General features: G+C 42.3%; 1 protein-coding gene across 1 annotated transcript in view; it reads right to left on the bottom strand.

Moving 5' to 3' along the window:
• Positions 1–467: 467 nt before the first annotated feature.
• The window catches only part of ANKRD33B (ankyrin repeat domain 33B), a 48,989-nt gene continuing 22,457 nt past the window's right edge, over positions 468–26,999 (bottom strand). The window contains exons 2-4 of the mRNA XM_067292169.1: positions 21,903–22,032; positions 14,363–14,503; positions 468–1,526 (exon numbers count right to left, since the gene is read on the bottom strand). Coding sequence (XP_067148270.1) covers positions 676–1,526; positions 14,363–14,503; positions 21,903–22,032 — 1,122 coding nt within the window. The 3' untranslated portion in view covers positions 468–675. The remainder of the gene's footprint in view (positions 1,527–14,362; positions 14,504–21,902; positions 22,033–26,999) is intronic.

The following is a 26,999-nucleotide window of genomic DNA, read 5'->3' on the forward strand; positions in this document are numbered from 1 at the left end:
CTGCAGAAATATTTCATATACAGCCCTTTTTGTATGCAATAGAACAAACAACAGCATTAAGAACTGCATCCATACAGACTGTATAGAGCTATAGAGTTTAATACCTATCCTATCTTAAATTTTGATTACTGGAATTAAAATGCCATAAAGTGCTTAGCATATTCAAAAAAATCGTAGACCTGGATTTTCACTGCCCACCAACACCGTGGTATAATTAAAACTTCTCATTGTTACAATAAAACATTGCAATACATCTACCCAAATAAGGAGAGGAAAGAATACCTAGTGTCAAGAGCACAACTCCTTAATTTTATCCATTACAAAATGAACAAACACAAAATATGATCCTTTCATGCACATTTTCATTTCATTTCAAGCCTTTTCTCAGTCATTCACTTGGAACTGGAAAAAAGAAAACCACAAAAGGACGGCATCGTTTAAACTTTGTTATCAACAGCAGACCGGTAAACTCTCCTCTGTCTTCCACCCCAAAATACCTTCAGACTCCGCCAGACATACTGTGGCATAGCCCATGCCCTGGTTCTGCACCATAAAGGCCATTATTCAGTATTCCAGCTCCATGCATAATGCACATGTGTGGTGGCATGCAGTCTGTTATCTTGCCCAGATAACAAGACTGGCGGCCATAAAACCTTATATGCAACTGTCATTAAATCAGGTCCTGCATCTGGCAGGAGATGCCTGCCTCTGTTTTTGAGCCTCCGCTACTTTTTTCTTTTCCAGTTCCTCTGCCTTCTTCCGCTCCTCTTTCAGCTCCTTGTATCTCCATTTAGGAATCTGCAAATATGGGTCATCTTTAGCACTGCTCCTCCGTCTCACATTTTCTGGCTGGTGGGTGGGTGGAGGAGCCTTGCTGATGCGGACTTTGGGGATGACAAATCCTGGTCTCACACTGCTCCGTCTCAAAAGGTGGAGTGGCAAGAGGCTTGTTTTCCTGAGGGCTACAGTGCTCACTTGAGGTACTGCAAGGCTGGCAGGCTGCAGACTGTCTCGACGGTCCTTCTTTTTGGGGATCAGTGTGACTTTGGAGTTCTGAAATAATCTCTCATAGCTGTTAACATGGTCTTTGTCCTGAGAACGGATTTGTTCAGCTCTCTGCTTCCGAAGGATTTCCTGCACAGCCAGTCTGCGTTTTCCCACAGAAGGTGGGCTTCCTGGGCACACAGTCCTGCACGACAGAGCAATAAAAGGACTGCCTAAGCTTGTTGTCACCCTGACCATGTGATCAAGGACCCCATCTTCTTCTGGGCCATGGAAAGCCTGGAATGAGACTGCTGATCTCATGCACTCTGAAATCCTCTGCAAACAGCTCTTTGGCTCCGCAGCCTTGGCAAGAAGTTCCTTCATCTTCGGCCATTCCGGTTTATATTGATCACAAAACTGTTCTGGGCATGGCCTGTCCATCAGCTTTTGCATGATGAAGGCAGATTCTGACCTTCCTGTGTAACAAGCCCATTCCCATGAAGTCAGCCCACGGCTTGGGTCTGTTGCGTAAACATTTGCCCCTTAAAGAAAAGAAAAACAACTGATGTTAATTAATGACAGTGTCCACATTTCTGTTGCCATGATCAGAGTTGCATCACGTAGATCCTTGCAAGAAAATATCCCATATGACATACTACAATATTTGTGTCAAAACGCACATGCAATAAAGAGAGATCGTGGTTCTTGACTTTCTGAACTCTTGATGGATACAGAAAAAAAGCAATATAAAACTACGGTTGTATATATGAAATTCTCTTAAAACAATGCACAGAGCGACATAAAAAACTTTCAACTGCGTTGAATTTCACGTGCCATTTTAAAATCCATTCACTCAGGCTTGTAAGAATGACTTCCATGAACATGGAAAGAAACAATATACAAAAATCCTTCACTTACTTACAGAATAATGGGCTTTGCATTGATCATTGCCACTCAGAAGAGAGATCTTGAGCTAATAATAAAGAGGTCCATGAAAACATCAACTCCATGCTCACTAGTGGCAAAAATAGCAAATAGAATACAAGGAATTACTAGGAAGGCATAAAAAGAAGAAAAGAGAGAGAAACACCATGTTTACAGTTCAAGTTCTCTATCTCTTCTTTGGAAGGACACAGTAAAATTAGAAAAAGTTCAGAGGATGGTGACAATGGTGATCAGATATAAGGGAAGTTTCTATATATGTAAGAGACTGGATAAGCGATTAGATGGACCTTCAGTCTGACCCCAGAACAGCTCTTCTCCTGTAGCTTAGATTTCCACCCTTGAGCAAATGAAGCAATTGTTATCAAAAGCTGGCTATTATTCCCCATGTGAACTAGCCACAACAGGCAAGATGGACACATGCTACTCAGCAGAGGCTCAGGCATTTGATGTACAGTTTTAGGTCTTGGAAAGAAATGATCTCTAGTGGTTATTATCTTTTTGCCTGTGCTCCCTCCCTCTTCCCCAAATTATAATCTCTTCTATCTTTATCCATCCAATTCTGTTATCTGTCCCCATCACCATACTTTCTTCCTATTTTTTTCTACATCCTGGTCCAACTCTACCCTCCTTTTGTTTCTTCCATTTTCCTATAAACCCTCTCACATGGGCTTCTGTCCTTGTTCTTCACTCTTATGCTTTCAAGTGGGGTTGCATTCCTCTTCTTTTTCTCCAGGACATCAGACTACAAGAGTAACAGCAGGAACAAGCTTCCCATTTTGCTCTACATTATCCTTTACAATCTCTGTAGTACTATCCAATGCTGCTATATTCCATGGCAACCAGAAAATTGCAGGGAAGTCCTCTCAGTCCTGATATTAGGGTGGGCTGTGGGCATTTGTCAATGAGGATGGGGTATGCTTAACTCTCCTTACAAGAGAGATCTCTGTAAAGGACAGAACATGCTCAATGCAGACAGAATCTTTGGCAGAATTGCTGCCCAACTCCAAAAAACCCTCTTTTGAACATAACCAAATTGGTCTGACTGGCCTCAGTCTGAAGCAGACACTCAACATAGAATAGTTCAGGTCAAATACAGCCAAACATGTTAGCAACTGAGTAACTTCATAACGTGACGTGCCAGGCATTTATACTCTAGACACAGTCATGGTATTTGCAAGACATGCTTGTGACAGGACCTTGATTCAGCCAGAGCATTGTGGTGGATATAAACAAGAAATCTAAGTTTTCAAATAGGGAAAACTTAAAATAGTTAAGAAGTAAAACAATATGGAAATAAAAATTATATATATACATAACTCTTTCTGACCACTGTGTCCTAGCAGGCAGGTCCTCAACTCCAAGCTTCAACTCTCTTGCCTGTCATGTCCTGAAGTTTGGGGAACATTTTCTCCTCTCATAGGCTAACTTGCGCAGTAGAGATTTGTAACTGAAATATTAAGATAGGTATGAGTCAAGTATGAATGGATGTGTGTATATGTAAGCACACAGAAGAAACAGCAAAAGACAGGGTTAAATAAAACAACTGGTATTGATAATGAAGGTCTCTGATACCTGCTGGAAAATTGAGGAATGTGTTATCTGTGTCAATACCAAAAGGCTTGCACTCTAATGAGACCATGGCATAGAAGGAAGACCCTGGTCTTATCTTACCAGTGGAAGACCCTGCATCCTCACACCAAGAGCATGGTAACAAGGGGTTGTCACACATCACATTTATGATTCCCTTTCCTGTTAGCCCAACAGGAAAACTGACTACGGGCATATATTCAAACATAAAATCACAAAAGAAGGAACAATGAGCAAAGACAATGAGCAGCAACAAGTCTTTTGGAAGCTGAAGTCAGCGAGACTCTGTGGCATAACAGCTAATGACTCCTAAAGTGTATAAAAGATTTGTCCAAAAACTAGCTTGCTGTTGACAACCAAAAAGAACTTCAGAGATATGATGACTGATTGATTACATGATTGACAGCCAGTGTCACATGTCCTCTGCATCGCACACAAATGATCCTGGCCAGACCCCTTTGGCACACACATCTTGGTGCTTTAGAGTACATGGGTATGCGGGAGAATGAATGAAATCAACAGAAGAATGAGTGTGAGTGAGTAAAATCAACTTATTTAGAGATTTTGTGAACAACTATCACCTTCCCCTTCCTTCACATTCAGTTTTATTGCACTAATTTTCCTATAACCCTGCTTGTAAAGAATAATCTCCCCTGAATTCCAAAAAATTTCCTACTGACTCTATCACTTAAAAGTAAGATAGCACATATGTGATCAAAACTCCCAAAGTCTAAATACTGTCCATCACAACACCACTGCATTTGGATTGCAATTATAGGATACACCTAGATGTGATTAGTCATATTGACTTGCTCAACCAAATTCTCTGGTTTCAGTACACATGCTCTTAGACTGCAAATAAAATCCTTTGTTTTATATTCTGCTTTTAAACTTCGATTGATCTCAGAGGGAGCTTTGCATAGTCCAGAATATAGACTATGTTCTACAAAACTGCTGTATATTCAATGGGACAGGCACTGGCACATTGCCTGGCTGCTTTAAATATAATGGAGCTCTTTAACATTCAGTTGTAGTTTTCATATATCACTAACCCTGTAGATACTTTCTGAGTTTCTTCTAAAAGTTTTAAGGTGGAATATGAACAGGCTGCAACTTGTGACTTCTTGAAGGACTTCTCTGTTGGCTGAAGCACCATCTTCAGCCAACACAAAACTGACCTACACAGATCTTGCCACAAAAGAAAAGACATTCTGTCACATTGCCTTGGAAGATGGAAATGTCCAGACAGTGAGACCTGAGGAAAAGGCCAGAGAATCATCATGATAAATTATTTTTCTCAGCATGGATTATCTTGATGACAGCATTTCAAACTGGCATGAGGAGGACCAGATATCAGGAATGACAACCGGGAACTAGTCTGCAATGGCTCCCATATAACATTCCAGACAAAGGCTGTTTTGTCACTACAGAAAAATCATAGGAAAAAAGGAGCTTTGTAGCTGTATAAAAGTCAGAGGTTAAGGAAGTAGGCTCATGGCTGATTGTGGATGGTTTCCCCCCATATTTCCACGTCTTACTTTTTAACATAGAATTTTGCTGGAACTTTGGGAGCTGTTTCATTTGTGAGGTTGGTTTTTTTTTTTTGCCAAAACATTTCAGTAACAATTTCTTTCATCTTCTGTGGAGGGTCATGACAGGGTTAAACTGGTGGAAAGTTGCAAGTAGCAAGCAACAGGAGCCTCAGACAAACATACTCAAGGACACTGGTGCAGCTGGGAATGATACATCCTGAGAAAGTACAGATAAACTAGCAGAAGCCAGTGGGAACCAAGGTTAAGGGCAAGACAGCCTTTCCAAACAAGTAGCAGAGTACAAGGCATGACCGCTGCGTGCGTGATCGGTGTAATGATTGGCTACCTGTGACATAATCTGCATGATGATTGGCCTAGCAAGGTGTGTCTGTGAAACCACTGAAGCAGCTAACTTTTTAAATATGCTCAGAAATAAATAATAAATGTCTCAGGACACAAACCCCCCTGAGTCCGTGCCATTCATCCGCCACAAATGGCGCCCAACGTGGGGCGAGAATTGCGGTGAAGAGAGCGACCGGTGGTGGAGCCCAGCCGAACGTAGAAAGCAGCGGGACCCGGGACTAGAGAGCTGCGCAGCGGATCAGAGAGCTGCAGTCCGGACGCGGACAAATTAATCACCAATTTTAAGGTGAGCGGCTGGGAACGTGGGAACAGAAAATGGGATCGCAGATATCTACAGAGGAACAGGCGATCGTGCGTATTTTAATTAAGTTATTGAACAAAAAGGGAGTCCAGTATGATGAACATCCCCTCCGACTGTTGCTTGCTTGGCTAAAGAGAAAGGGCCTTCCTCCTGACTCAGTGACGGCTTTCCAGCTGCCGACATGGGAACGAGCAGGGGAAATTTTATGGGATGAGGCAACGAAGGGGGATTTAACAGCAACTAAAGCACTACCAACTTGGCGGTTGGTAAAAGACTCGCTGCAGTATCTGAAATCAGAACGGGCCGCCACAGCGGCCGTAGTCGCGGCAACAGCTCCGGCACAGCCGGCCCCCCCTTGCGCTACGCAACCCAGCTCCAGTGCTGAGGAGGCAGCACGGCTGCTGGAGCCGGAGGAGGGTGAGAGGCAGGGTCTGCCCTGGCCCGCCTCCCCTCCGACAGCTCCATTGATCAATGTACCGTCGGAGCATGGAGCATGTACCGTCTGTGCCGCCTCAGCTCCTGGGATTTGATTCCCCTCCTCGGGCCCGCCTGAGTCCACAGGAAAAGAATTTGATTGAGTGGAATACTGGTCCAGGAGGGTCGGCGGGCCATGATCCCGCAGCGCACTGGCAAAATCTAAGGAAACAGGCTCTGACAGAGGGGGATTTCGGGGCAGCTGCAGCACTCGCGTATCCTGTGATAATTTGAAATCAAGGGCCAAACGTGTGGGAGCCCATGCACTGGGACTTGGTCAAAGAGGTGCGGAAAACAGTGATGCAGCATGGTCTCCAATCCCCTTACTCGCAGAGCTTGATAAGCATAATCATGAAGGGACATTTACTGACTCCTTTCGATATCAAGCAACTAACAGAGCTCATATTTACCCCGACACAACGAGTCTTATTCTTAACATATTGGAAGGAGTTATGCGACGTGGCAGCACTACAAAACCTGGACCGAAATGATGGGCATCCCCTACAAGGGGCTGGAATCCCTCATCTTTTAGGTGAGCCGCCCATAGGTTCACCACAATTACAGGCGCAGCTCCGACCTGAAATTTTGAGACAATCAATGGATTTGGCTTATCAGGCTATAATAAAGGTACCTGAGATCGGCAAGGCAACCAAATCATTCACTACCATTAAGCAGGGAGCTACGGAGAGCTATATGACATTTATTGACCGCCTCCAAGAGGCCATTAACAAGCAGGTCAACAACACAGATGCCAAGGAGGCGCTGGTATCCAAACTGGCAATAGAAAATGCGAACGTTGACTGTCAACGTATTTTACGGACTTTAAGAAATCCTAGCCTGATTGACATGATAGAGGTGTGCAACAAAGTAGGCTCGATAAGCTATCACACAGAGTCTCTCGCTACGGCCCTCTCTGGGGCGGTGCAGGTAAAAGGCCAGACATGCTTCTGGTGTAGGAAGCCAGGGCACCTCAAGCGCAACTGCCCCCAGAGGGCTGGGGGAGGCCATAAGCCACCCCCTGGTATCTGTCCCCGGTGTGGCAAAGGGACACATTACGCGCACCAGTGCCAGTCGAAATATGGCAAGGATGGACAGCCACTGCTGCCACAGTTGGGAAACGGGAGGAGCAGCGCGAAGCGAGGGCACGCTCGGACACAAATACCCCAGAATCGAAATGCTCTGAGCTTCTGCCCTCAGTCGCTACAGGCCTGGACAGCCTCCAAGCAAGGACAGCGGGAAGCGCTGGCATGGATGTTACCACAGCCGCCAGCGTCACAATAGTGGACCAAAAAGTACCTAAGGTCCCCCTTGCGGTGCGGGGACCGCTGGGGGATGGCCTGAGTGCTCTGTTGGTTGGACGTTCCAGTGCCACCTCCCAGGGACTCTTTGTTTTACCGGGAGTGGTAGATGCTGACTTTACAGGGCAGATTCAAGCCATGATTTGGACACCATCACCGCCTGTTTTCATACCAGTGGGGAGTCGTATAGCCCAGCTGATTCCATTCAGAAGCTTGGTTCCGCATGCGGAGAGTAATGAGAGAGGAACTGGGGGCTTCGGCACCACTGGAGCGCCAGAGGTGTACTGGGCACAACAGGTACAGATGATGCGACCAATGCTGACATGTACGTTGCGTAACGAGGGTAGCAAGCCTGAGCAGGTTACCCTCAAGGGAATGATTGATACTGGGGCAGATGTCACTGTTATCTCCCTAGCGCGATGGCCTCGTGGGTGGGCAACAACGCAGGCGAGCAGTGGCCTCGCCAGAATCGGCGGGGTATCCATCCCTCGGCAGAGCGCCCAGATTATACAGGTGATCGGGCCGGAGGGGCAAGTTGCGAACACCCGTCCCTATATAGTCAACATACCACTAACTTTGTGGGGGAGGGATGTGCTTGGAACTTGGGGGGTTATGGTGCAAACTGCATCCTTGAAGCGGCCTTTTCAGAAGGGGTCACTGTGAAGCAGCCTGTTCCCCGTTTGACCTGGCTTACAAATAAGCCGGTCTGGGTGGATCAGTGGCCCCTGACAGTAGAAAAGGCCGAGGCATTACAATTGCTAGTGCAGGAGCAACTTCGTCAGGGACACCTGCAGCCAACCACCAGCCCGTGGAACACACCTGTCTTTGTGATCAAGAAAAAGAGCAGACAGTGGCAACTGCTACATGACCTGCAACAGGTGAATGCAGCTATAGGGGACATGGGTGCTCTGCAGCCCGGCATGCCCTCTCCGACTATGCTGCCCCGGAACTGGAACATTGTTATAGTGGACCTGAAGGATTGCTTCTTTACCATTCCCCTGGCGCCAGAAGACGCGCCACGATTTGCTTTCTCAGTACCATCCAGAAACCATCAATCACTGATGCAAAGATATCATTGAACTGTATTGCCACAGGGAATGAAAAATAGTCCTACTATATGTCAAATGTATGTGGCAGAGGCCCTGTCTGAGGTTCGACGAAAGCATCCACACATTTTTTGTTATCACTACATGGATGATATTCTAATGGCAGGGGCTGCCCCAGAGTTGTTAGAGTCCGTGATGCAAGAGGCTATAATTAGCTTAGAAAAGCACGGCTTACGGATTGCCCCGGAAAAGGTGCCATCAGTAGCCCCCTGGAAGTATTTGGGATGGAAAATTTTGGATCACACTGTTGAACCTCAGACGGTGGCACTGTCCACTGATATAAAAACGCTGAATGACCTACAGAAGCTGTTAGGTACGATCAATTGGGTGAGAACACTATTGGGAATAGACAACGCAACATTAGCCCCACTGTTTGATCTCCTTAAAGGAGACCCAAACCAGCGATCAAAGCGCACCCTAACCACAGAAGCGTGGTCTGCACTCACACAAGTAGCGCATAAATTGCAAAACCGTCAGGCACACCGGTGGGTTGATAACTTTGATCTCCAATTGTATATCTTTAATCAGGAAAAACAACCATTGGGCCTTTTAGCTCAATGGGTACCCGAGCAAGGGCGGGATCCTTTGGTCATCATTGAGTGGATTTTTTTGCCCTATCAGCCGGTTAAAACTATAGTTACTCACATTGAAATGCTCTCCATGCTAATCCACAAGGGCCACAAGCGTGCGGTGGAACTGAGTGGCAAGGAGGTGCATACTCTATTCTTACCACTAACTGCAGAATACCTGGAGTGGTGCCAGGCCAATAGCCTTCCCCTCCAGGTTGCCTTAGAGGGGTTCTTGGGACAAATCTTGCTTCACCCACCATCGCATAAACTCTTTACTTTCTGTATAGAAACGACAATTGTACAACAACCGTTGTGTCAGACGACCCCTGTAGTGGGTCAAACTGTGTTTACAGACGGATCGGGAAAGACACGTAAAGCTGTGGTCGTTTGGTTTGAAGATAACCGCTGGCAACATCAGGTTCATCTAACTAAGGGATCACCACAAACAGTGGAGTTACTCGCAGTGGTGAAAGTGTTCCAACGCTGGCACTGCCCTGTGAATGTTGTCACTGACTCACAATATGTGGCAGGCATTGTACGACGAATAGAGAAGGGCTGGCTGAAGCATGTAGATAATGAGCCCTTGTTCTTATTGCTAAAACAGCTATGATGGACTTCATTAAGCCACAGACTTAACCCATATTATGTCTTACATATACGTAGTCATACAGAACTTCCCGGTTTCTTCGTGGAGGGCAATGCCGAAGCTGACCGCCTCGCTGCGCCTGCCTGGGCTGCTCCAGTCCCGGGCATGATGGACCAAGCTCGGCTACCCCACTCCTTTTTCCACCAATCAGCGAAGATGCTTCGCAGACAGTTTAGGCTGCCTTGGTCAGTAGCCCGCGCGATCATACAAACTTGTTCAGACTGCCAGCCGTTTGCACCCCTACAGCATTTAGGGGTGAACCCACGCGGACTACAGGCGTTGCAGCTCTGGCAGACTGATGTTACACACATCCCCGAATCTGGACGCCAAAAGTATGTCCATGTGTCCATCGACACCTTCTCCGCAGCCATCTGGGCAACAGCAGAGACAGGAGAAAAAAGCTGTGATATAATTCGCCACTGGCGAGGGGCTTTTGCTGCTCTAGGCATCCCTCATCAAATAGAAACTGATAATGGCCCAGGCTATGTGAGTGACCGAACCCGACACTTTTTGCAAACTTGGGGAGTGCGGCATGTCACTGGCATACCGCATTCCCCTCAGGGTCAAGCCATCGTGGAACAGGCACACCGTACCCTAAAGACAATGTTAGAAAAACAAAAACGGGGAATGCTGGGGGAACCCCCACAAGCTAGACTGCAGAAAGCTTTATATGTGCTGAATCACTTGACACTAGGAGAGGGGACACATGAACCAGTGCTATTACGACATTTTACGTCCTTAAAACAGATTGACAGTATAGAACACGGTAGTTGTGCAAAGGTTCGGGTAAAATCGCTACAGACAGGAAAATGGGAAGGACCTTTCAAATTGCTAACATGGGGTCGAGGGTATGCTTGTGTCTCCACAGGAGATGGCGCACGATGGCTCCCGGCCAGGCTGGTTCGCCCCACAGTGGATCCTGACCCTCGTGATGCTGACGACACCACTCGAGAGCACGAGCAGTCCGAACCATGCACCCCATCATCTGACGACCAGGAAGAGTGGAAACGTCTGGGGTACCACACAGACACTTGTGTTCCTAATCCAGGCGGCCCCGGTGACAACTTTGATCTCAAACCCATGGGACAGCAATGTCAATATTTGGGAGAAGTTAGCTAGGGAAATACTAAATACCACTCACTTTTGTCTAGAAGGAGGAATTTCGGCGAGCCAAATTTACACCACTTGCACTATTGGTTTTCCTATACCCCTGGAGACAATGCGAAACAAATCAATATTGGCAAATTTCGACGTCGTCAATACGTTTGGTCAGATGTCTCGATGGGGTTCTGTCACAACACCGTATGATGAAACACTGATAGAACTTAAGGTGAAAGGAATGTTTCCTGCGGTTGAGTGTGCTGCGATGGTAAACTGTACCAGCAAAACTCGAGCATGCCGTAACTTTACAAAAGATGGGCCTTCTCTTAAATGTAATCACACAACCAATGTAACCTTTAACTATGCACATATTGTGCTCCCTACAGGAATATTTTGGCTATGCGGGGTAAAAGCTTACTCCTACATTCCAGCCAATGCTACTGGAGGCCTCTGTACTCTCGGTCGCTTGAGCCTCTATATGCCAAGCAAACGAGGGCTGGAGGATATGACTAGAGATCAAACACGAAATAGGAGAGAGGTCTCATCCCTCGACCCTGAATGCAATTCAGAAGTGATCTTATTCTCAGCATCACAAATCTCAGCTGCAGCATTCCTTACACCTGGGGTGGGAGTTGCTATGAACTACCAAACTTTAAAAAGAATCGCATGTTCTTTACTAAGACTATCAATGCTACTTCTGTTGCCCTATCAGCAATGCTTAAAGATATGCAAGCCCTGCGTGCTGGCGTGTTGGAAAACAGAGCAGCAATTGATTACCTTCTTTTACGACACAACCACGGATGTGAAGAGTTCAAAGGCATGTGTTGCTTCAACCCGAGCGACCGTTCGACCCTGATTGAAGGAAAGATCAACAACCTCAAACACCCAGCCTTAGACATTAAAAAGCAAAACGACGATTGGTTACAAAACCTGTTCCAAGGATGGGGTTTGTCGGGATGGTTGCTATCACTGGTAAAGGGAGGGCTACTGGTGTTGGGAATACTAATATGCCTTTTGTTGATATTACCACGTTTAGTGACGTACCTGCAAGGTGCCATGCAAAAGACAATCCAGCACATAATGTTTGTAGACAAACAAATGGGGTTTGATATTGATGAAGTAAACCTATGGCCATCCTATGGCCTTGAATAAAGACTAATCCGATAAAAGGGAGGAGCGCATAATCACAAGGCTGTACCCTATCAGCATGATGCTGATAGTGCTGACGGAGCTATAAAATATGCTGCTTCGTGCTAATAACAGTCTTTGGCCTATATTTGCTATAGGGCCTTGGTTAAAATGCATACTGACTCTAGGACTTACTTATTGTAATTTTTATGTTTCTTGCAATACTAATCTGTGTACGATGCTTGTTGAGCTGCGTGCGAAGAATGATTGACCGGAGTATGAAGCAAGTCATGACCCTGCAGATCCATACAGCCTTAGCCCTTCAATTAGTAAAAGAAGGGGGAGATGTGGAGGGTCATGACAGGGTTAAACTGGTGGAAAGTTGCAAGTAGCAAGCAACAGGAGCCTCAGACAAACATACTCAAGGACACTGGTGCAGCTGGGAATGATACATCCTGAGAAAGTACAGATAAGCTAGCAGAAGCCAGTGGGAACCAAGGTTAAGGGCAAGACAGCCTTTCCAAACAAGTAGCAGAGTACAAGGCACGACTGCTGCGTGCGTGATCGGTGTAATGATTGGCTACCTGTGACATAATCTGTATGATGATTGGCCTAGCAAAGTGTGTCTGTGAAACCACTGAAGCAGCTAACTTTTTAAATATGCTCAGAAATAAATAATAAATGTCTCAGGACGCAAACCCCCCTGAGTCCATGCCATTCATCCGCCACAATCTTCTTCGGCAAACTAGCAGCCACTGATTATCCCTTAAACTACGAAGTATTTCTAAATCCATTCCAACAGCTCCCTTCCTATGTTTCACCAGACTGCAAAGTGCTAAAAAAACCCCACAGACTAAAGTGGGTGCAGGCAATTTACCACACTGCCATATTTTGAGCTGAAGATGTGCAGACCTGCAAAGCACTCACCAAATCCTGTAAATAAACTGCAGTTTGGGAACTCAGAGTACATTAGCTCTATATCTCTTTAGCCAGTGGATGTTCTTTGATGTCCTCACTATCTCTAATGCACAGGCAGGCCGGTACAACTTTATTTAAGTATACCCTACACGGAGCCTAACAAAGACATTTTCCTGGCTGGCTCAAGGTTTGTTCTTCCCGATATTCTCTTTGCTGATGAAATAAGAAAAAGAGTCATGATGGAGAAGGTGGCTATTGAGATCCCAGAGGCAGCAACCACACATTGAACTTTGATACTGACATTTTTTATACAAAAAGTATAATAACTAAGACTGAGTTACCTCAAGGGATGGGAAAGTTGTGGAATAGCTTCTAGTGACCAAAACAGAAAGAACAAGCTTCCATCAAATCTTCAGTGACAATAATAGAAAGTCATGAGACTGTAAGGTCAACTTGACAAGTCATGAGGTCTTGGGAGAGAAGTTTCATTTTAATTGACAATTTATAACTAGCACTGGGAAATTCTGAGCTAGTATCTGCACAAAGCGCATTCAGAAAAGAGCACCTGTATTGAGCAGGACTCTAGCTCTAACAGTCATTTTATAATTTTTCTTCATAAAAATTTAACTGCAAAATAAATGATCTGATTTCAAAATGCTGATTCCAGCATAAGATGCTAGAGAACATTGCAAAAAATAACATACCAGTTACCATATTATCTGATCATTTGCTATGTCATATCAACATCTAGAAACTGGATATTATGAAAATGCATGAATATAATATCACCATGCTTGATAAATACCTGTCTACTTAAAACATTCAAATCATGAAGGGTGAGGCTTCTGTGACAGCAAAATGGCTGAAATTATTCACGGTCTCAAGTCTGCAATGAAATAGATCTGTTGGATTCTTGGTCCAGACAGATACAATGCAATCTATTATCATTTCCATACTACTTGGTTTGTGTTAAATATCTGCAATGGTAATATAATAATATATTTTAGTATAGCTATATTATTTACTTATTTATTTATATTAATTATTTGTTATTTATTAACTACTAATTTATGTATTTATTATTTAATATATGAAAAACATATACAATGTTGTGGCAAAAAGGCCACCACAGCGTATGGCCCTGCCAATGGTCTAGTCCTGCTCCTTTAGAGGATGTTGTCCCAGTGTCTCTTGCCCTTCAGAGTTTCCCCTCCAGGAACTCTTCACCCCTCTATGAACATGGCTGGAAATGAAGTCAAGGAGTCAAGGGCCAACTGCAAGAAACATATTTCCTGTACTCCAGTGTGAAGAGAGACAGTAAAAAACTTGAGGGTCAATTTTTTTTTTCCATGTGTGACTGTCTAGTATTTACAGTTAGATGACGAAAAAGCAGCGAAGCACTTGGCATACCTGCCAGCATCAAGGCTTTGACACATTCGGTGCGGCCCTGCATCGCAGATTTCATCAGGGCGGTAAATCCAAACACGTTCCTCTTCTCAATATCAAGTCCAGGAAAATAGTTCAACAGATAGTTTGTAATGGTTATGTGCCCTGTAAAGAAATGGAAAAGCAGAGAAAGTGCACCAATGAATTAAGAGGCAGTTTGAAGTTAAAACAGAAAATTAATCACTGCTACAGGTTTGAGAACTGAAAAATACAGACAATTAATAATATATCAAGGGAATTTCTACAGCTTATGGAAGACCCATCACCGGTGGGACCTAATGGCAAAGGCTTAGCTTTTTCACTCCCCTAGTAAATCTGAGCCTCAAAATCATGGTGCTTATTAAACAGTGATTACATGTGGTAGTTCCAGCCAACAATATTAACAAACCATGCCTTGGTTGATACTAGACAAAGAAATATTTTGCATATAATCCTATATAGCTATTTTATTTATTTTTCCATCTGACAGTGTAAAGCCATTTGTCGCCTCTCCAGCAACAGGACCATGGGGCTGTTCTTCTGCTTCTGCGGTAAAACAAACGACTTAAGTTTTGTTTCTAAAAGCAACTGTTGTTGCCATTCATTTGCCTTGTGAGCCAGGATAACTGGTGTCAGCAAGCTGAAGATATCTCTGGCTATGTGGTTGGAAGACCAATTAAAACATCAAACCTTTATAATTGGACTATTGGAATAAGACAAATAATATCTAGTGCCATTATGACTCATTCAAAACAGTTTTCCCTTTGCTTGTCATTCATTTTCATGCTGTTTTGATGCTTTATAATGCAGTCTGTCAGGCAGCTGCAAAAATCACAATTTAATTACTATGAGCTGTAAAAATTTTCTCTCATCTCATTTTGCAGTCCAGTTGAACATTCTGTGATGCATGTCATTCCGATTCATCTAGAAATGTTACTGAAGCAGACTATAATTCACAGAGAGCAATTTTTGAAGTGTACAGTGGTACATCTGGTGCAGTGTTCATCAGCAGTCACTTTGTACGAACACAGTCCTGCATTCACTGTGTAAAGCAAGTTAAGAAGAGCTTCACCAATTAATTTAAAATGTATTTAATTCCAAGATGTTTGACTGGTCTTGCTCTTCATCTTCTATAATCTTCTGGGCTCTGCCACCTGGCTGTGTAACTGGGAAGTTTCCCGAAGCTGGAGCAGATATAGAGACAGCGCAGCAGTGCCAGAGTCAGAGAAAGCCAAGTAAGGAGCTCCCTGTGTCTTGTGCAATCTGATGCAAAAGAAATGCAAAGCTACGGCAAACTGCAAAATGCTGAACAAAGCAAAAGTGACCTGCGCTCGTGGCAGGATCAACTGACCCAGTCCTGCTTTCTGAATCCAGAGGCTTCAGCTTCACTGACTTTATGGCGTCAAATCAAATCCCAACAGGACACCAGTTAATACCAGGAGGGTCTTTGTGCCCAAAATGTTTTGCAGGACATGCTCTGCTCCATCCATGTACAATGTCCTTCTCCCTGAAGGTTTTGGAATAGCTGAAATACTGCTTTGTGACCACAGAAACAGGAATTGAAACAAGGAGAAATAGTAAGATGGAAGACTTTCCATCATTTATTACATGACTAGAGATTTTCTTCCCTTTGCCAAAAGTATAGCTGCAGTGAGAGATGTTTTGGAAGTCTGGGATGATCCTAAGAGTCAAATCCTGAAAGACCTTGCTCAGGCAAAACTCTCTGGGGGACTACAAATGGCCTCAAATGATACAGAAAAAAACAGCAATAAAATAACAAAGAAAACTAAAGATAAAACAAAGAAAGGTTTATGTTTCTCAGAAGTTTCGCATCACAGGGATTCCTGAAAACCGCTTTGGTTTTAATCTGCAGGAGCTTCGGTCCTCTGAGGTTTGCTTCAAATTTCAAGTTCAAACAAATACCAAATTCAAAGCGAAACTCAGAGCTGCCAAGTTTTTTGTTCAAACTGTGTCATATGCTTTTGATTTAAGGCCATAAAGTTTGCTTCATTTCCCCTGCATCTGGGTGACCTAAAACTGTGTATCTAAATCGTAAATGAAGGTAAGTCTTGTATGATTTAAAGTCTGCTACAAAAGCTGTATGCAGCTCTAAAATAAATTAGCCTGGTCTCAGCCACTTTGGGCATGCTGAATTCGTATCAGGTGCTTGCTGTTAGTAAGCCAGATGTATTTCTAACATAGCTAGCACACTAAAGGTATGGCTCTTCGTGCTCTGAGCTGTATTTAGAGAAAAGGACAGATGTCTGCACGTAGCTTAAATTCACTTAATTGCTGCCACAGAGGAAATACATATAATGATTACAATATTACCTAATAATCTATGTAATAGAGGCAGAAAGATAATCTGCATAATAAGGGAGATGCTCTAGCACATAACATCATGGTTTGGCCAGTGAATTGTGCCTGTAAATAGGCTGTATTCGGTCTATAGGTAGTGAATGCTTTCTGCCAGGTAAGTATTCACTGAACTGAAGATGTCCAGTGTCTTTTATGAGCTGGATGTTTTAGGTGATTGTGCTCTCCTATATTCATTAGAAAAAGAAATAGGGCTAATCTGTGATTTTGTGTTCATGGTTGTACACCGCTGCCCCAAAGTGGTCCCTGTAACACCAAACGTATTTCAAAAATGGGCAAATGCATCTCTCTGTAAACACCGGTATATGCCAGTTACCATACACTTCCACTGATGTAGCTATTCCCCAGTCAATAGCAGGACTGAGAATTAGTGATTTTTATTTACTGCAATTTTCCTCCATTTTCCCTTTTTGTTACCACTCTCCTTCCTTCCTTCCTTCCTTTCCGCTTCCTGTTATTTCATTCTCATGTTTCCATCAATCTCCCATCCTTTCTGCACTGCCCCTGAACTGCCATTTACTGATTTTTGCTTCTGCTTTAACAGCATCACCAGTTTTGGGCCACTGCCTACTGTAGGCTGTAACAAATTGGCAGTTTGGGAATGCAAGCTCTCTTTGAGAAGGGATCCCATGTCTGAAAGAAATACTGAGAGACAGGGCAGAAAGGAGACCAATTTTCAAACTGAAATTTACACCCTGAGTTGAGTACTTTGGTTTTGGCTATTCTTCTATTCTAATAAGTTTATTAATAAAGTACTGCTTTTTTACTGATCCTTCCACGCTATGTTCTTTAGGTCTGCCCATTCAGAAAAACTTCAGCTTTAGATGTTTTCTTGGAAAGATGTGAATCTAAAATTACCAAAAGCAAATGAATATGAGGAATCGAATTTACTCCTAAGACCATAGCTGGCCTCTAAAATAATTCTATTTAATTCAAGCTAATGCTCACATTTGAACAGCTTGTCCAAGTAGTCATGAAACTCCATAAGCAAGTGTGGATTTTTAACTGCATCTACCCAAAAGAAAAAAGCCTCTGTATAGTCTCCCTTACTATCTGTACCTCATGTTACAGAGGCAGTCACTGATACATGGGGAGTGGCCCCACGGGACCACAGCCTCTGTCCCATGCAGGTGTTCTTCGAAGTCAGGCCGCATGTGATGGCCCTTAGCAACCAGCAGCCCAGCTGGTTAGGGGATCACAACAGAAATGCCAGTCCTTGCTGGAACCATCTGATGTGACCATACAATTGCCTGAAATAATGTGAATTTGCTACTAGACTTTCCATAGGACAAACAGTAATTTTGGTACATAACAGTGATCTTGGTGAACAATTTGTTTTATTTTGCAAAAATACCATGGCCTAAGAGTTTGTTCTGGTGGTGATTTTGAGGGGTAAGCATCACATAATTAGGAAAAAGTCTGCTCTTCGGTTTGAAGCTTGGTAATTTTTCCACTGTTTCTACTTTCTAATGACTTGGAGAGAAGATCCAAGAGATAGATCAATTCACTGAATATTTGATGAAATTTTGGCTTTACGCTCTGTGAATTTCTCAACACTTTTTGGCTTTCTTTTTTGTCTTCCCCTCCTTTTCTTTGTGGAAAGAAAAGAAAAAAATACAAAGACTATATACAAAGTTTAATGCAGAGAGATTGGTAATGCTACTGTAACAAACAAAAATCTCTAAAATTGATTGTACAAGAGAGGGGTACAAGGGATGGGGTAGCAAAGCGACCATGCGTTTCTCCTTTTGAAGATTGGCTTTGGGGACAACAATATGGAACTGTAGCTCAAAAGTGTTTGCTTTGGTTGTTACTAGGACAGGGTGAAATTCAGAATACCTTATTCTTGTGGAAATTCTGGAATTTTGAAACATATATTTCTTCTGAATTGTACTCTAAATCATTTTTCCACAAAATTCCATTAACTTTAAAAAAACTGACAAGTCTGAACTCATTCTGAAATTGATTGTACAAATACTATAAAATAAATAACAACATGCAACAACATGCTCTTTCTGCCATGCTAAGAAAAGATACTTAATTCTAGAAAAGAATGTGATCCTTAATAGATGGTATGTTTAGTGATTTTATAAATAAATACATTAAAAGCTCTAAAAATGCAACGCTGCTACTGTGGTAGCAGCTTGATAACTCACCACTAGCCACTGAATATTGAAAATGTTCACCAATGCTGAATAAAACTGGACTGTAAGTAGCTGGGACAGGGGCTTGAGCTTAGTCTTCCAGGTGAATGATCCAACCAGAGGATCATGACCGGAGCCCAGGCTCCAGGTGGCATCCTTCTGAGCATCCCAGCAGAGGAATTAAAAGAAACTTGCTGTGGGAAGACTCCAGCTACTTAGCAACACTTCCTATACTTCAAATAAGCCAGGTGATTCACTGCACTTCTGAAGGTTTTCTGGCTGAAAAAGAAAGGTTACTTAGTGATAACTGTTGCTCTTTGAGAATTGTTCTTGTGCTTTTACTTCCTGCTGACCTTCTCTTCTTTGGAGATTGTCACCATCCTGAATGCCATGGTTTTGGAGAAGAAATGGAGGAAACTAGAGAGTATAATTCCTGGTATCTTCTACTCAAACATTGTATAATGGCAATCAACACAGCAGGGAGACTAGGGAGAACCAATCTGCACAAATAAGGTTGTGCAAAGGTGGCCCTCATTAAAAAAAAACAATTAGAAGTCAGCAGAATTTTTTTTCCCTGATACATCTATGACACCTTTTGAGCTAGCAGTTGCCTCCAAAAATTGCTAAGAATCAACTAAACCTTTCATTCTTGGCTCACCGCTTCAAATTCAGCACAGTTCTGTAGATCTTTAAAGCTGTTCTTGTCTGTAGACCCCAAGAGAAAAACGATTTGGATCTCAGTTTCAGCTCCCACTCCAAACTCATGAGAATATTTCTTAATAAATGGCAGATTCAGCTTGAATTCCAAGAACTTTATGGAGTGACTGTATCTCTGACTGGGGCTGGTGTTTGTGGGATAAGCAGAGGGCATCATTTCTTGATGATGCTTTTCACCAGCAACAAATAGAACCAGTTTCTTTAAAGCTAAGTTGTAGGCCTCATAGAGATAGTTCAGGAAGAAACAAATAAGCTTCTTAGTTTTCATTATGTCTCACACAACTCAGGACCTGATAAATGTGCCATACCATCTTATCAAAACTGCCAGGAATTGGCAGGTAATGCTGGCACGCCCAACCAGCTGAAGAGGAATAGACTCTATCAGCCTGGAATATAATCCCTGGAAAATAATGACATCAAGCAGTCTTGAGGCTGCCTGGTGGGAAGGAGTGACACACCACAAACTGGACACTACTTAAAAAAATTCAGTTTGACCTACCACTGCACTCAACAGATGTATTTATCCACCCATTCAGCACTGAAAGATATGAGGACCAGACTGCAGAAGATCTCTGAGGAAGCAACAATTGCAAATTGCAAATGATGAGGAAAAATGGAAGGCTCATTTTAAAACTCTGTGCTAAAGTTCTGTATCTGAAATATGAATAAACTCTCCATTAAAGCTCACATAAGCTTTGCTTTCCATCTTTTATGATACACTGTGGAGTGTTACGGCTTCTTCCAGTTCAGCCATAATGAAGCAGCATCTATTGCACTGTAACTCCTCTGGTTACAATGCTAACCACATGGTAATCTGTATTACTTCTACCTCTAGTATGTAATGATAATGAATTAAACAACTGGTGTCAACACTGTAGCTCAGGATTATCACTGGCAGGGGAAAACATCCAAGTTCTTACGAGTTTGTATAAGCTTCTGCTGACTACAGTCATTTCCCATTCCTCAGGGGATCAACAGCAGGTACTGACAGACAGGGTTAAGTCAATGTCAGCCCTCTGGATTAATGCTGAGCTCATTATCATGAAGTATAAATGTCTAGAAGGAGTCAGTGTTAATGTGAAACCTTTTATAGTACAAATTTATATTAGGGCAGATAAATAAAAGTAGGCTGGACTTTCGAAGACTTCTCAAGTTTCTTTAGAAAGCTACTGTAACCATGACTTCACTATGAACACGGCAACTCTGCTAGCAATTCTTCTAGTGTTTAAAACTTATCTCATGGTGATTTCTTTGGTAGACTTCACTTTTCAGTACAATGCAAAGCCAAGTTCAGCACTGCCTGGAGATGTTTAGTGGCAATAATAGTTAAAACCAAAACCTAACCACTCCAATCTGTAGTCACTGCTTGCAATGTCTGTCTGATGGAAAGGCCCATTTAGTTTCCTCCATTCAGACAGAGAAGAACAGACAGGATCAGGGAGGGAATACCGCTTCCTTCCCATGCCCAGCATCCTCGCTCCCATAAACATCCCATATTCTCCACTGCCAGGAAGAAAGGGTAATGGCTAGGCACTTGTTTCCTGGTGAAGTGAGGCATTTGAGGAGGAGCATGCTTGGGACATTTATATGAACTGTTACACTTGTTCACAGAACATTACCGTGCTGGATGGGATAAAAGAAAACCCAGAGGTGAACTCTGCTCGCATTTCAGCCTGCATCAGGATGAACATGGTTAATGTCAATACCGTCAGTCTGTTATAAAATCAGCAGTGGTAAAAACTGAATCCTGCTGAGACTATATACATGTATTTTTTTGCTCTTAACTAAGGAGTGATTGAATAACGTATTTGCAGCTAAAGTATCTCTGAATGATGATACATTTTCCTATAGTCAGCAATTACTACAGGCCCATTGAGGTAGGTGCAAAAAATATGAGAAAAAGAGATGGTTATGAGCACTAATACAGCACATTGTATTACCACAATGTTGACTGGCACTTGCCAGAGCAAAGAGAGGACAAAAAGCTTAAAGGAACAAGGTAGTATAGGACTGCATGTTTGGGGCACAATTTCTGTTTTGAAGTTAAATATTTAATGACATCTATTAGAAATGAATGGCTTGTTCTCTCTTAATCCATTGGGTAAATATTGCTTCAGAATAGTTAGTTCAAAAAAATTCATGATAGATTTATTTGGGAGTGGGCATGGCCAGGATTATTTTATACAGTCTAATTTCTTTTAGGGCTTTGACAAAACCCCCAAAATAATAGCCACAATACACATTTCATCTTAGACCCAGTATGCAAGAGGTGAAACAAAGAGCCTTACCTGCCTGCGCAGCTGTAATCAGAGCCGTGTTCCCTTCACTGTCCTGCCAGTTTACATCAAGATGAGGGCATTGTGCTAAGGCTATTACAATACCCACATAACCTTGGTAACAGGCAACAATAAGACCATTCTATAAGTAAAATATAAAAAGAGCGTTAGGGTTACCAGACTCAGAATAGTTCACTGTGGAAACTTTTTAATTTTTTAATTTTTTTTTAGACCTAAGAACTGAGATCATATCAGCATCTTAACTAGCAATTAGCTCCAGACACTATTTTCAGATCCAAAACACTGTTTTTTATCTCTGCCCTTTGCCTGAGTAACACTTGTCATTCTTACCTAACAGGGTAGGTATTACATTATGCTATTTGGAAAGCAACTGCTTATAAATGACTTATGCTTATATGGCTACATGCTCTGTAACCAAATCAAAATAAATCCAATTTTTTAATACAATAAAATGAATCTGGCATGTAAGATGAATGGGGCCTGACCTGAATATTAATCTCTGAAAAACAAATATTTGTACTCTGGAAGAGGAAGTGACAGGGAAGAGTCATGTGTTCAGCATACCTGTTGCCCCTTTTAGATATTTGAAGTTTCCAGTTAAATCACATTTTTGTATATTCATCCACAAAACAGTATTTTATTTTCTGTTCCTGCTTAATGTACTTTGTGACAGCTGGAAGCTGTAAAATTTCCAGGAGGAGCACAGGTCAGGAAGTATACCTTACAACTCAGCTTGGTATCCAGCTAGCATTTCACTCAAAAGCCATGAACTGACAGCTTCCCCAAAATATATCAAAATATACTTGCCATTAATCAAATGGAACTACAGTACTTAACCCTGATAGCTCACTTGACAGCTAGGATTAAAACCATTATCTCCTGTTTTCAGGATCACTTTTATAGCCCAGTGTTCATCTGCACTAGACTGATGAGTGTAGAGTAGGACAGATACAAATAAATCAGTGCTTCCTGCAATTTCTCTTCATTGCCAACACATGACTCTTAGTTTTCTTGACATCAGCATCAGCATCTAACTATTCAAAAGACAAGGCCAGAGACACAAATCTCAACCTCTCTGGAAACCCTACCTGCCTAAAATGCACTCACACAGACATGCTGCAAGTTCATAATCACAAATGTACAGCAAGAAATAGATATCAGTCATGAAAAGGAATAAAAGAAACCCCACTGAAACCTTGTTAAGTGTGAAAGACTGAGCGGCCCACCCTGACCGTCCTTGGCCCCTGCAGAAACTGCAAGGACCAAGTATAGCATGGAGTAGCAGTCAGCTTTCCATATACTCCACCTGATACTAGAACAAAGAAATATAAAAAATCCTCTTTTAGACACCACCCTCACTTATGTTGGAGGCAGAGCAGCAGGATGAATCCAAATTTGGTCCTTGCTGTGTATTATTTTTCCTTTGAAGAAAGTTAAAACAGCATTGGGGACACAGCAGGACTTGGAGAAGATGCTTCTCATGTGCAAGTCAACATGAAACATATGCATTTACTGCAGTCACATGTCTAACAGATGTATAGCAAAAAGCTTTCTGAAGAAACCATATCCCCTTGATTTTACTTCTTAATAAAGACAGCAGTCTAGACCTGCCACATGGATAAGCTGGTACAGCACCTGTTGAAGCTAGCAGTATTATTCCAGTCACCCCATTGAAGATTCCACCTACTGCACCTGCAGAGGAGGGCAATGGTCAACAACTGTCCGCAGAGAGTCAGCTGAGCAAGAGACCAAGGTCATGCTCAGATCCAGATTTTCTAATCATTCGAGCGTTTATCCACAAGCGTGCAGTGTATGCCCGACAGCCTATGCACCCAGAAAAGCTTGGATGTGGCAGGACTGAGTGTGCTACAAGTGATCATCAGGAGATCCCCCAAGCTCAGGTCTTCTTAAACCTAAAGTGAATGCTCCAAACCCAAGCTATGCCCAGACTGTTAGCAACATGGAGGAAAAGCGAGCTTGAAGTATTTACTGATGCACCACTTCTCTTAAGCAGATCCAAGATTGCCACAGTCCCAGGCAAAGATGATGTATAAAGTGTCATCTTAGCAGGGGCTTCAGTAAGCTGGATCTACCTCACCTGCTAGTACAGCTATAGTAAACCCCCCAAATCATCATTTTTCTAAGCTATTCTTGCCTGAACATTCTTTTTATTTCTTTTCCCCATGGACACTACAGAGACAGAGCTGTTCACCAAATGGCCACAGCTGCAACTTCTGATTTATTGTCATTACAACCAGGTTGCTACCTGCTAGTATTTCAACGTCGTGTTTCATTGTTATTATAGATAGTCCTGTTGGTTTAGATGGCAAACAGCTTCAAGCGGAGGCAATATGAATCCCAACTCTTTGGGATGCTTGCAGGCCATAGTATTTCTCAATTACCTCTTTGGATATGATTACTGCTCTGATTTCTTTTATTTTCAATTCACCCTTGTCCTTGATATTAAGCAAAACCCACCACTGCTTTATAAAGAGCATCTCAAGTTCCTTGTGAAGAACCTGTAATACTTCAAACCTTTCTTTTGAGATTGCATATAGGATCCTGCATAGAGGATCTCTCTCTCTCTCTCTCTTTCTCTCTCTCTCCCCTCTCTCTCTCTTTTTTTTTTCTTAGTTGCACATGACCTGAAATAATACTCATTAGAAAGTACCTACTCTCCTAGTGGGATTGTTCAGATTACCCAAGTTTTACTAAAATACAACCATTCTCACTTTAAAAAAATTTTTGTAAGTGGTTAATAATAACATACAAACCCCTTAGTAAAGAACTAAAATAAAGTTCTTAATAGTTTCATTTTTCTCTTAATGTTCAGGATAGAGGTCACTACAACTCCAAAATGCTGCAGATTAAAAACACTACCTAATCATGCAGAAAAATGTCAATTACTAATGATACCAGCAAACTAATACAAATATTTGGGGACCTAAAGTTCTTGAGAATAAAAAGAGGGATTCTCTTGTTTAGTGAAAAAAATGGCAAGTTTTAAAAGAGACTGGTATTTTCAACAAGTCATGAGAATAATTTAGAGTAGTTATCCTCTCTAGTGGACAAACTTTCACTCAGTATCTGAAGCTTATTTTCCGATACTGTGCTCTAAAATTATTTACTGAATTCTGCTCTTTTTTTCTGTCTTTCAAACAGTAGGACAACAAAAACAATAACAAACTACAAGCATTAGTGCTGTTTTGTGAGAAGGCTATTGCATTACAGTATTTAGGGATGCCCACCCTACTTTTAGTTGGCATCTTCATCAGACAGAGCGCTGAGGACATAGCCAAAGCACAGTGGAATCAGTGGCATCCTGAGCTGATGTAAGCTCAGACACTAATTATAATGCTGCTCATTAAAACAAATACTGATTTCTCCCATCTCACAACAAACTGCTGATCAAGCTTTAAATGCTCTGAGTTCAAACATACATAGGGGAAGCTTTATGTAACGAGGCCTTTGAACAAGAGCAATAGCTGGATCATCTTAGCCAACACTGAGCTTATGAACCAGAGAGATTAATCAGATATAAACATTTTCTAAAGGTTATTTTCCAAAGATGCCAGCAAAGAGCGCTTACTTAGGGATAAGGAAACACATTGGAGAGTAGGAGTTTTATGTGGGACTATGCGATGCAGCAACACTGTAAATCTTTTTTCTAAGCACTGATGTATGAATTTTAAGTGGTTCAGACAAGACTCTGAAAACCTATTATTTGACTGAACATACCCAACATTCTCCGGTGGAGAAACAAAATGAGTAATTTCACAAGGACATAAACACAAGCAATTTTCACTGCCATATGCTACTTCCCAGCACCATGCAGGACTGCAAAGCTGATGACAAGTGCTCTCTGGTTACATGTTTCATAGGTAGGTGGTGGCACAGCCCAGTGCTGAGGGGCTCTCTGTCCTTGCACAGCGCCTCTGAAGGCCTCACACACTGCAAGGAGGTGCAGGTGGACACAGGGCTATCATGAAAATGATTGCTATCGCCCCAAACCTGGTTCAATGACAACAGGATAAACTGGGGTTGCAGGTTGATTTTTCTTTTCTTTTTTTGTCTTCGCATCTGTTTCTGGCCCTGCCTGTATTCAGCTTGCTGGAAGTTACTACAAGCAGATTATTGCCCAAGGCACACAATCAATCAGTCGCTGATTTAATTTTGTAGGAAGCAGCGGCATGAGTTATTAGACTGGAATTTTTAACTTTATCTACCAGTAAATACTATCAACCACAGCTATAATCTGCTTTAAACTCTTTCAACAATCCCAGTTAATAAATATAACCAATAAAAAACTGCTTCCAGCAAGCCACTTTCCAAAGCAACTGGGAAAGCAGCCACCTGTACCCCAGCAGTCTGCAGTAACAGCAGTGTGCTTAACGTCTTTTTAAAAGATAAAAATAAAACAGGGTAAATTAACTCTAGTTAGAAAATTCTGAACCTGCATAATCTGGTTATCCTCCTAAAAGATATGACATTTTGCCTCATTAAAGTTTTACCAAGGCATCAATTACTCTGCTCCTAGTATGAAAGGCAATTTTGAAGTGGTCAGTCTATGTGGAAAATAAATAAATGAATAAATAAATAAAAGGACTGTTTTAAATAGAACCTTACTATTGCTCTGTCAGGCAGATCAGCTCTCAGACATGTTCACTATATGCAAAAGCTTTAGAAGATGAAATATAGATCATTCTTAAATGTATGTCCTCTCTCTAGACGTCCACCTTTCTCCATCTACGACACCCCTCTCCTCCCTCTCTTCTCTTTCATACGTCCCCAAACACCATTCATTTGAAATCGCAGTAACAATCCAAACTGTTCATATCAATTGGAGGATTATTCATAAAATAATTATTAATTATTAGAAGGAATAGCCATACATATATCACACCATACAAGCACAGTAATCCCTGATTTTCAAGGACTGTTTTGTTAGCTAAGACCTATTCTTTCCTGCCATGGTCGCTGCCAGTCATTCACTCAAACCAGTGACAAAACAGACAAAAAACCTGCTTTGATCCTCAATACAGAAGAAGAGCAGAAGAGACGATAAACATGAAAGGGCACTGACGCTTT

The sequence above is a fragment of the Apteryx mantelli genome, chromosome 2 (genome assembly GCF_036417845.1).
Source record: "Apteryx mantelli isolate bAptMan1 chromosome 2, bAptMan1.hap1, whole genome shotgun sequence".
In the NCBI taxonomy this organism is placed as follows: Eukaryota; Metazoa; Chordata; class Aves; order Apterygiformes; family Apterygidae; genus Apteryx; species Apteryx mantelli.